Genomic DNA, 9446 nt, shown 5'->3' on the forward strand with positions numbered 1-9446 from the left:
CTCGCCGGCTCCCAGGCCCCGGCCCGGCCCGTGTCCCCCTGCGGGAGCCTTGGGGCTCCTGGGGAAAGACGCCCGGGCAGGCCAGGGTGGGGGGACACGGCCTCACCCCGGAGCCCAGGCCTGCCCCACCCACACCCCACAGCGGCTGGGGGCGACGGTGGGCAAGGGACGCCAGCGGTCAGCCCCCCGCTGTGGCCCGAGGGCCGGTCCAGCCAGAGCACATCTCTATCTGCAGATGATAGCACCCAGTATTTAGAAAATCCCAAAGAGTTACAAAATAAACAACTTGTAGAACCAGGCACTGGCGGCTCACACCTGTCATCCCAGCTACTCAGGAGGCTGAGATCTGAGGATCGCGGTTCAAAGCCAGCCTGGGTAGGAAAGTCTATGAGACTCATCTCCAATAAACCACCAGAAAACCAGAAGTGGCAAAAGAGTACAGAGACAGGGCCCAGGCCCCCAAGTTCAAGCCAAAATGACAAAACAAACAAACAAACAAAAGACTAATAGAGCAGGGACCTAGAGCCAGTGGCTCATGCCTGTAATCTAGCTCAGGAGGCTGAGAGCTAAGGATCCAGATTCAAAGTCAGAGTGGGCAGGAAAGGCCATGAGAGTCTTATTTCCAATAAACCCCTCAGAAAACCAGAAGTGGTGCTGTGGTTTAAGTGGTAGAGCACTCACCTTGAGCTGAAGAGCTCAGGGACAGTGCCCAGAGACCACCACCAACAACAACAAAAAAGAAAATTCAAGATGCAGGGTAGCAGATCAAAGTACAATCACCAGTTTTGGATTTCTAGACCCACTATATATAATGAAAAAAATAAAATTAAAAATTTTTCACATTTCCAACATAAAAAAATTACGGAGGTGGGGGGTTGGGAATGTGGCTTAGTGGTACAGTGCTTGCCTTGCATGCACGAAGCCCTGGGTTCCTCAGTACAACTTAAAAAAAGCCAGAAGTGGCACTGTGGCTCAAGTGGTCAAGTGCTAGCCTTGAGCAAAAAAAAACTCAGGGACAGAGCCCAGGCCCTGAGTTCAAGCCCCAGGACTGGCACAAAAAAAAAAAAAACACCAGGGGGTAGAACACTTGCCTAGCATGCTCAGTGCCCTGGGTTTGATATCTAACATTGCAAAAAGTCAAATAAAAAAAAGAAATTTATCAATAAACTTAGCCAACCACACAATTTAACTCAAGCTCAGGTGCCATATTGGATTTTTCTTTTTAGGCTTCAAACTTTCAGAAAGAGTTTAAGGCAAGGGCTGATGATCCAGGCTGCTCTAAAATGAATCTGCCATTCCTTTAAAGATCGTTCTGGTTCCTCCCACTGTTGACATTGCTGAGATCAATCTGATAGGTGTTCAGATGTGCTCCTTTTTGCTGTCTTGTGAGTGTTAGCCAGTGTTCCAAAAGTCCAAGGATGGCTGGGGAGAGCCTACCCCCTTTCTGGTACCCAGTGTGTGTTCCCTTCCAAAAGCAGCAAAGAGACAGCTGCAAGTGACAACCTGGAAGATCAGCGTGCATTCCTTGGGACTGGACTTCCACTGTGTTAGTAAGTGTAAGAAAATACTGTGTCTTTAATGGCTGAAAACTCAGTGTATGCTGTGAATTTGTTGGTTTGAAACATTGAAACTTTTTCATTAGACAATGTTTACATACCTCACCTGAAGAACCTTTGAGAGTGTATATAAAATCTTAAAATATATTAAGTTGCTATTGTTGTTGTTGTTTGCCAGTTCCAGATTTTTTTGTGTTTGTGGTGCTGAGGAATGGAACTCAGGGCTTCATGCATGGGAAAGCACTCTACCACTGAGCCACGATCCCAACCCCATAGCTCACACCTTTAATACTAGTTACTCAGAAGGCTCAAATCTGAGGATCACAGTTCAAAGCCAACTCAGGCAGACAAATCTGAGAAACACCCTTATCTCTACTTAACCAGTAAAAGCTAGAAGTTAGAGCTTGACTCAAGTGGTAGAGTGCAAGCCTTAAGTGACAAGGGCCAGTGCCTAGGCCCTGAGTTCAAGCCCTATTACTGCTGTGTGTGTGTGCACGTGCGCGCGTGTGCCCGCGTGCACACACACGCACACACATACACAGAGCTGAAAGGCATGAAAAATTACCTAAATAAATAGAGTTACCACTTCCTATAGTTAAGCTGCCCCACCAACATAAGAATTCAGAGCCATCCCCCGGCAAAACCTCGGCTAGCTTTCCGCGTGAACGTGGTATATACAAGGGGCCCAGAAGAGGCCAAACAACCTGAAAGCGCCTGGGCAGCAGTGGGGCCCACACTCCCTGGGGAGGATGATTCAAGCCTTTGGTAAGGAACATGGCTCCCGGGTGGTGGGTGGAGACTCGCAGGCCCTCTCTCTGTCTGCTTGCCTGCTCTTCTGTTTTAGAAGCCACAAGGTCTGTCCTCTCAACCTCATGCTCCACCCAACCTTTCATTGTTCATCTCTTGACTCTCCTTTCTTTTCCTTTTATTTTTCTTTGCAGTCCTGGGGATTGAACTCAGGGCCTGGGCTCTGTCCCTGAGCCTCTCTGTGCTCAAGGCTAGTGCTCTGGCACTTGAGCCACAGCACCACTTTGTTTTTTTTGGAGTAGTTTATTGGCGATAAGAGTCTCACAAACCCTTCTGCCCTGGCTAACTTGGAACCGTGATCCTCAGATCTCAGCCTCCTGAGTAGCTGGGATTACAGGCATGAGCCACTGGCGTCCTGCTTGATTTTGTTGTTGTTGTTGTTGCAGCTGAACCACCTCCTGACTCTCTGGGGGCCCTGCAGGGCTGCCTCTCTCACACACTCCTGGATCTTGGGCGGGCGCCTGACAGAGACGCCCCTCATGTCCACTGAAGGTCGCCCTTGTCTCCTCTGCAGGGCCTCCCTGCGGCCTCCCCCCCTCCCCCGCCCAGCCTAGGACAGATCACACCAGGAGCCGCCTGGCCCAAGCAGATAAACCGGGTACCTTCCAGCTTGAGTGGAGTTACCACAATGCACCCTCCTTCTGACCCAATTTGTGGGGCTCACACCTGCCTTCTGCTGAGTCCCCGTGCATACTGGCTCATGGACTTTTAGTCCTGTCTCCTGCACCCTGGCCCTGCTCTTCCACACTAGGACAACCGCTCCACTCCAGATACTGTGCTTTTCTCGTCCTGCCCTCTTCAACGCCGGCTCTGACAGGACATGGGACTGTGCCAAGCTTGGAACGACGGTGCCCGTGGCACTCTTGTCGGCAGACCCTGGCTACCAAGCCAAACACCGATTCACAGCCACACTGTGTCACCAGCTGGCGCGCTCTCTCCAGGCCTGTCCTCCTGTGCAGACCCAAGGGGGCACGCACCCCCCCCCCCGCACAGCCTCACACCCCGAGCTGTCGCTCACACCCACACAGCAGCTTGCTGCCAGGCCTCGGGCGGCGCTCCCACACCTCTGGCTGGCACTTCAGCAGAGTTTTTCTCTGTTTAAAATTAAAATACAGAGAAGGCTTGCATTCATTTGAGTAGTAAAGTTTAGCACCCACGCGAGGCTCTCATGAAATAGACGAGAATACATTATACGGTGCCAGAACACAGAAAGGGGCAGAGTTCACACTCGAAGCATGCTGATAAAGCCAGTCACCAGGGAGAAGGCAAAGCCCCCTCACAGAGCTTTTCCACACCCACGTGCCACACAGCTGTCCTACACTACTTTTTCTGAAATGAGACACCGGCATCACATAAGCAGAAAAGAAAGCCAGAAGTAGTGCTGTGGCTCAAGTGGCAGAGCGCTCACCTTGAGCTAAAGAGCTGAGGGACCGCGCCTGGGCCCAGAGTTCAAGCCCCACGACTGAAAAAAAGAGAGAGAGAGAGAGAGAGAGAACAGATAAGTTGGAGTCATCAAAATTAGACGCTTCTGGGCAGGGCACTGGTGGCTCATGACTGTAATCACAGCTGAGAAATGGAGGACAGATGTGGGGTTGGGAGGTTTTCTTTATGTACGTGCCAGTCCTGGGGCTTGAACTCAGGGCCTGGGCATTGTCCCTGAGCTTTTTGCTCAAGGCTAGCACTCTACCACTTGAGCCACAGCTTCACTTCTGGCTTTTTGAAAGATAATTGGAGATAAGAGTCTCATAGACTTTCCTGTACCAACTGGCTTTGAACCATAATCCTCAGATCTCAGCCTCCTGACTAGGTATGGTTATAGGATGAGCTACAATTTTTAACAGAATTCAAAAGATACACACACACACACACACACACACACACACACGGAAAATTTCCATAACCTTCTGACATCTTCCACAAAAGAAAAAGAAGAGCTGGAACAGAGCATCAGGCACACACCACATTGGATTCTGTCCACAGAGAAGCTGCAGGCTCAGACCCCAGAGTTAGAGTCACCGCACCTGTCTTTGTTTGACAGGCCAATGAACTCTATAAAGATGCAGCAGCCTTTTTTTTTTTGGTCCAGTCGTGGGGCCTGAACTCTGGGCCTGGGCGCTGTCCCTCAGCTCTTCAGCTCAAGGCTAGCGCTCTACCACTTGAGCCACAACACCACTTCCGGCTTTTTTCTTTTTTGCTTATGTGGTGCTGAGGAATGGAGCCCAAGGCCTCATGCATGCAAGGCAAGTGCTCTACCACTGAGCCACCTTCCCAGCTCCATGCAGCAGCCTTTAACACGTGGGATATTTCATTGTAAAAATTCCAATTCCTGCTTTCGCTTCAACAAGCCCAGGATCTGGGAAGTGTGGCCTGCTAGCCCAGGTGGCCACTCGTGGGGAAAGAGCGGCTCACAGCAGGACCTCCGGGGGACCAGGAAGGGCCTGAAGCAGCCAGCAGCAGCAGACAGAAAAGGCAATGGCGCATCCCCTCAGAGGGAAGTTAGCAAGCATGCTCTGAGGTGATAAAACATCCGATCACACAACTCTAAAGCCAACTGAGTCATTCTTAAATGGAGACTATTTAAAACACTAGTTAGCTCAAACTGATTCTAGCTCACATTCCACTCAGCATGAACTGAGACCCAAATGTTGCCATCAGGCTAATAATTCCTCTATAGAACTTAACTTTCCCACCAAGCCTGCGTCTCTGTTCTACTGGACAAAGGGAGCTATTTGGAATCTCTCTGACACCGGAGAGCAGCAGAGAAACAGCAAACTGGAGTTGGCCCTCCTGGAAGTGAGGGAAGGTGGGCTGCTGTGTCCGCGCGGACAGCTCTGCTTAGGGCAGTTGCGTGTGTGGACTGTCACCAAGGGCACCCTGACTCCCAGCAGGATCATTTACTTAAAACCAAACCAAAAGCTGGGCGCCGGTGGCTCACACCTGCCATCCTAGCAACTCAGGAGGCTGAGATCTGAGGATGTGGATCAAAGCCAGCCCAGGCAACAAAATCTGTGAGGCTCTAATCTCCCATTAACTACCAAAAGGCCCGGAGTGGAGCCGTGGCTCAAGTGGTACAGGGCCAGCCTTGAGTGAAAAAACTAAGGGGCAGTGCCAATACCCTGATTTCAAGCCCCAGTGGAAGCAGAAAAGTAATTAATTAAAAAAATAAGAAAAGAAATCAAACCAGGACTGGGAGCGTGGCTCAGGGGTAGAGCGCTTGCCTAGCACGCATGAAGCCCTGCATTCCATTCCTCAGCACCCCACACACAGAAGAGGCTGGAAGTGCCGCTGAGGCTCAAGTGGTAGAGCGCTCGCCCAGCACAGAGAGGCTCAGGGACAGCGCCCAGGCCCTGGGTTCAAAAACAGAAAGAAAAGGGCACACAGAGGCGGGGCGGCTGGGGATTGGGTTTCCTCCTGTGTGGAGAGCCGCCTGCGTTACCAACCTGTTCTGCCCTCCAAGGGATCTTCACTCCTGCCTGAGTGAAGCAAAGACCAACAAACCAGAAACACAGGCTCCAATCCCACAGCGCAGCCAGGCTCCCGGACAAAGCACGGCCTGGCTCCCCCTCCCCGCGCCCCATTTCCTGGCCTTCTCTCCATTCCACGCCCCTCTCCTCTCCTCTCCTCTCCTCTCCTCTCCACCCAGGGAAGGACCGACCGGGGAGAGAGCAACCTTTGCCTGTAGGCAGGATTAGTTCAGCCAGTTGGAGAGTTCGAATCTCCCTGGGATTCATGGGAATCCCAGCCCCAAGAGCAGCCCGGGGGGTGGGGCCCGCGCAGGCCAGGGAGACCAGCGCTGAGAAGCCAGCGTGGAGGAGACGCTTGAGGGGAGGACACCCGAGGGAGGGGGGAGGGGACACCCGTGGGAGGGGGGAGGGGGAGGGGACACCCAAGGGAGGGGGAGGGGACCCGAGGGGAGGGAGGGGACATCCGAGGGAGGGACTGAGTTGCCGTGGTCATCGTGGTTTCGGGGAAGAGGCCACAGCGGCCTGCCCAGCCCCTCTCCCCCTCCATCTAGGTTATGCTGCCAGCCAGAAGCAAGACCAGCATGGGAGAGTTCGGTCTAGACAGCCAGTGGGTGTGGCCAGGGCAGTGGAGCAGATGGAGGACTCCCAGCTGGGAGAGGGCGCAGCCCAGGGGAAGCAGCGGGCAGTGTGGCCGTGGCCCCCGAGGCCCGGCCTCCGCGCACACGTTCTTGTCTGGGAGGTAGTTCCAGCCAGCTCAAGGAGGAAGACTGGAGTGAGGGCAGTGGCAGGAGAGGCGCCCCCCCCCCCGGGGCTGTGGGCACTCCAGGCCCCCCACCCCACCCCAGAGCAGGCCATGGGAGGGGAGTGGTCGGGCCTGCAGGGGGCAGCAGCCGTGTGGGAAGGGTGGGGTGTGGGGCGGGGAAGGCCGCCTGCTCCAGGCTGCCTCGGTGGACAGACACTCAGGGCCTGTGAGGAGCAGCCGTGCTCGGCCTAACCACAGCTGCCTGAGAAGCAGAAGTCACTGCAGACATCCCCAGCCTGGCCCTGTCCTGGCCGGTAGGAAGTACGACATTATCGTCCAGCCTCCTTAACGGATAACTGAGCTCCTGGGTGGCGAGGGCGGTGACAGACCCGGCCTTGCCCTCGGCCCCAGAAATGCCCGTGAGGACGGCTTCACGTCTGCGTCTGTGCCTGGAGTTGAAGGAGCCACGCGGTCGGTGGCTGAGCTCATTTAATTCTCAGCATCCAGGAGCAATCCCCAGCACGATCTTGTGAAGGCAGCGTGCATCAAGAACTCCTTAAAAGCAGCGTTGCCACTCAGTCACTGAGATTAAAAATTAGTCAGACGTGGAAAATAGAAGCAGGGTTTCAGGGGGAAGGCAGCTTTGGCTCCACTGAATAATGTCCTCTTTTGCATGGTAAATAAATGACACGTCTTTCCCAATGACAGATCTCCAGGGCAGCTGTGTCTGGGTGGTCTAAACACTGGCAGTTGGTTAATCTGCTCCATGTCTATAAAAGAATGCCATAAATTGTATCCACAATGTCTGACGAAAGGTATCACAGCCAGGCGCTGATGGCTCACGCCTCTAACCCCTGAGATCTGAGGATTTCCATTTGAGGCCAGCCCAGGCAAGAAAGTCTGTGAGACTCTTCTGCCCAACTACCCACCAAAAAGCTCAAAGGTGAGCTGTGGCTCAAGTGACAGAGCACCAGCCGCAAGCACAGGGACAGTAGCCAGGCCCTAAGTGCAAGCCCTACGACTGGCACCAAAAAAGAAAAAGTATGCAGTAGAGCCATTAGACTCACCTCCACCCAGGCAAAATCTTTCAGCTTAGGCCATGAATGAATAGACTTAGGACTTGGACTTAGGACTTTGGGGACAGTCTGGCCTTGTACACGCCACACACGTGCTCTCCCTCTGAACTGCACTCCCAACACCAGGAATTTTCCCTCTTACACATTTTAGGATCTGAGAGAGGCCTGGCCCACCCTGGCCGTGGCGTGGCTGGCCTGGGCCCTCCCTCCCTCTGCCTTCTGAGCAGCCCAGTGTGGCCCTGCTCCTCTCCCTCTGAGCCCCCTCCTCCCACCCCACCCTGCTCTCCCTGACCAACCTCAGCAGCCCCACCCTCCTGCCCTGGCCCTACTCCCCTGCCTCCTGCCACTGTGGTCAAACCCCACAGCAGCTGAGAGTGCTCCCAACCTGCAGTCGCCCTGACCTCGCAACCAGGAACTGCGACAGTTCTCAGAGTTTACATCCTCCCCTCCTCCCCTTAGGCGGACTTGATCCCAGTCAAAACAGGCTGGTTGACGGGCTCTGGGGGCTCATGCCTGAAGTCCTAGCTACTCGGGAGATCTGAGGATCATTCCTGTAATCCTAGACACTCAGGAGGCCAAGATCTGAGGATCACACCTGTAGTCCTAGCCACTCAGGAAGCTGAGATCTGAGGATCACAATTTCAGTGCCAGACTGGACATGAAAGTCCATGAGACTATCACCTCCAGCTTAAAAAGTTGGAGGTGTAAGTGTTTCAAGTGGTTGAGTGTCAGCCTTGGGTGGAAAAAGCTCAGGGGCAGTGGCCAGGTCTTGAGTTCAAGCCCCAGATCCAGTGCATATGTGCACGCACGCACACGCCCAAAACCTTGTTCTCACACCCCCAGACTATATCCAGCAGGTGCCACCAGTGTCTTCTGCACCCATGGTTGTCCCGCGGAGTGCTGGCAGCTGGGGGCGGCACATCAGTCACGGGCTCTGCCCGGAGTGAAGGCCTGCGGTAGAGGCCAGCCACCTCTACGCTTCTGACCACTGCCTTGAGCTCTCTGGTCTCTCTGGTACTGTCCCGCCCCCCCCCTCCCCGCACACACACTCTACCCCATGCTCCCCTCTGGTGGGCACACCATCAAAACTGTGCCTTATACTCACACCTCCTCCTCCTCAGCACACCTCGGCTTTCCCCACGCGTCTGCACTGCCCGCCCTGAGGTTGTCTGGGGCCGGGACTGGGGGTGGCATCAGCACGTGCGGTCTGCAGATACCTCTGCTGCCCGCAAATCCCTACGCCCAACACATGCCAGACACAGGCCCCTCAAGCACTGCTGCAATAATAATAATAATAATAAGGCACCTGTGACAGGCATCTGTGACCAGCTCCCAAGAACAATCATTGGCCCATTTCTCATCTCCTTTTCCCTTTATGTCCCAGAAAAAGTGCCAGCCCAGACACTATGGACAGCCATGTTCTTGCTCAGAGCAGAACTTCTCCTGTTCGTGGGCACACGGCCGGCAGGCTGGGTGCTGTGTCAGAGCCTCGCCCTGCCCCTGCCCCCCGCCAGCCCCAGGAAGGGCTCTCAGGAGCCCTCTGTGGAGTTCCCAGCAAGCTGCTGCTCTCAGCAAAACTCATTTAAACGTGATTATCAACTGATCTTCAACAGGAATACATACACCTGCACCAGCAGCCAGAGGGCTGGCTAGCCTGTCTCCCTGGGAAGCCAGGTGTGTCTTTTTTTTTGGGGGGGGGGGTGCCCAGTCATGGGGCCTGAACTCTGGGCCTGGGCGCTGTCCCTCAGCTCTTCAGCTCAAGGCTAGTGCTCTACCACTTGAGCCACAGCACCACTTCCGG

At 54.3% G+C, this 9446-nt stretch overlaps 2 protein-coding genes across 2 annotated transcripts in view; one reads left to right on the plus strand and one right to left on the minus strand.

The window, feature by feature from the left end:
• Top1mt (topoisomerase (DNA) I, mitochondrial) overlaps positions 1 to 7922 on the minus strand; it is an 18731-nt gene extending 10809 nt beyond the window's left edge. Inside the window, exon 1 of the mRNA XM_013033892.1 lies at positions 7918 to 7922. The gene's annotated coding sequence lies outside the window, so the exon portion shown is untranslated. The remainder of the gene's footprint in view (positions 1 to 7917) is intronic.
• The window catches only part of Rhpn1 (rhophilin, Rho GTPase binding protein 1), a 19074-nt gene continuing 11046 nt past the window's right edge, over positions 1419 to 9446 (plus strand). Inside the window, exons 1-4 of the mRNA XM_013033828.1 lie at positions 1419 to 1447; positions 3115 to 3304; positions 5019 to 5166; positions 6379 to 6512. Of these exons, the coding sequence (XP_012889282.1) occupies positions 1419 to 1447; positions 3115 to 3304; positions 5019 to 5166; positions 6379 to 6512 (501 nt within the window). The remainder of the gene's footprint in view (positions 1448 to 3114; positions 3305 to 5018; positions 5167 to 6378; positions 6513 to 9446) is intronic.

Source organism: Dipodomys ordii, unplaced genomic scaffold (assembly GCF_000151885.1).
Source record: "Dipodomys ordii isolate 6190 unplaced genomic scaffold, Dord_2.0 Scaffold179, whole genome shotgun sequence".
Classification (NCBI taxonomy): Eukaryota; Metazoa; Chordata; class Mammalia; order Rodentia; family Heteromyidae; genus Dipodomys; species Dipodomys ordii.